This window comes from Penaeus monodon, chromosome 32 (genome assembly GCF_015228065.2).
Source record: "Penaeus monodon isolate SGIC_2016 chromosome 32, NSTDA_Pmon_1, whole genome shotgun sequence".
Taxonomy (NCBI): domain Eukaryota; kingdom Metazoa; phylum Arthropoda; class Malacostraca; order Decapoda; family Penaeidae; genus Penaeus; species Penaeus monodon.
In genome coordinates, this window is record NC_051417.1 from 7,582,023 (window position 1) to 7,582,425 (window position 403).

At 36.7% G+C, this 403-nt stretch overlaps 1 protein-coding gene across 1 annotated transcript in view; it reads left to right on the forward strand.

Annotated features, from left to right (window-relative positions):
- Positions 1 to 243: 243 nt before the first annotated feature.
- Positions 244 to 403, forward strand: part of LOC119593415 — a gene marked incomplete in the record, with an annotated part of 4,729 nt that continues 4,569 nt past the window's right edge. The window contains 1 exon segment of the mRNA XM_037942345.1: positions 244 to 300. Within this exon segment, the coding sequence (XP_037798273.1) occupies positions 249 to 300 (52 nt within the window).

Sequence of the window (403 nt, forward strand, 5' to 3'; positions counted from 1 at the left end):
TGAGAGAGAGAATATTAAACGGAAAGTCTATTTTTCACTCCTCCGTATCTGACTGAAGTTTGAAAGATTCTGCGAAGCTTGAATGACCTATGCTTAATTACGAAGTGAAATTATTAAATTATTTCGCGATTCACACCTGCCGTGATGTATTTACTTTTATTTTTGTTTACTTTTTAATCTTTTTTTTTGGTGAAGTTTCTGTTATATAAATAGGGAGGCAGACGTGCTGTGAGATCAGAGAGATCATCATGGCTGTTGCGCTTCTCTATTTGCTCTGTGGCGTACTCGCTGTCGCTGCTGGTAAGACTGAGAGAAAAGTGTTTGGAGCTCAGACGATTCGTGAATATCTTTTAAATTGAGTCTTTGGTAGTGTTAAGTTCATAGGAAGTAGTTTAATCGTTAA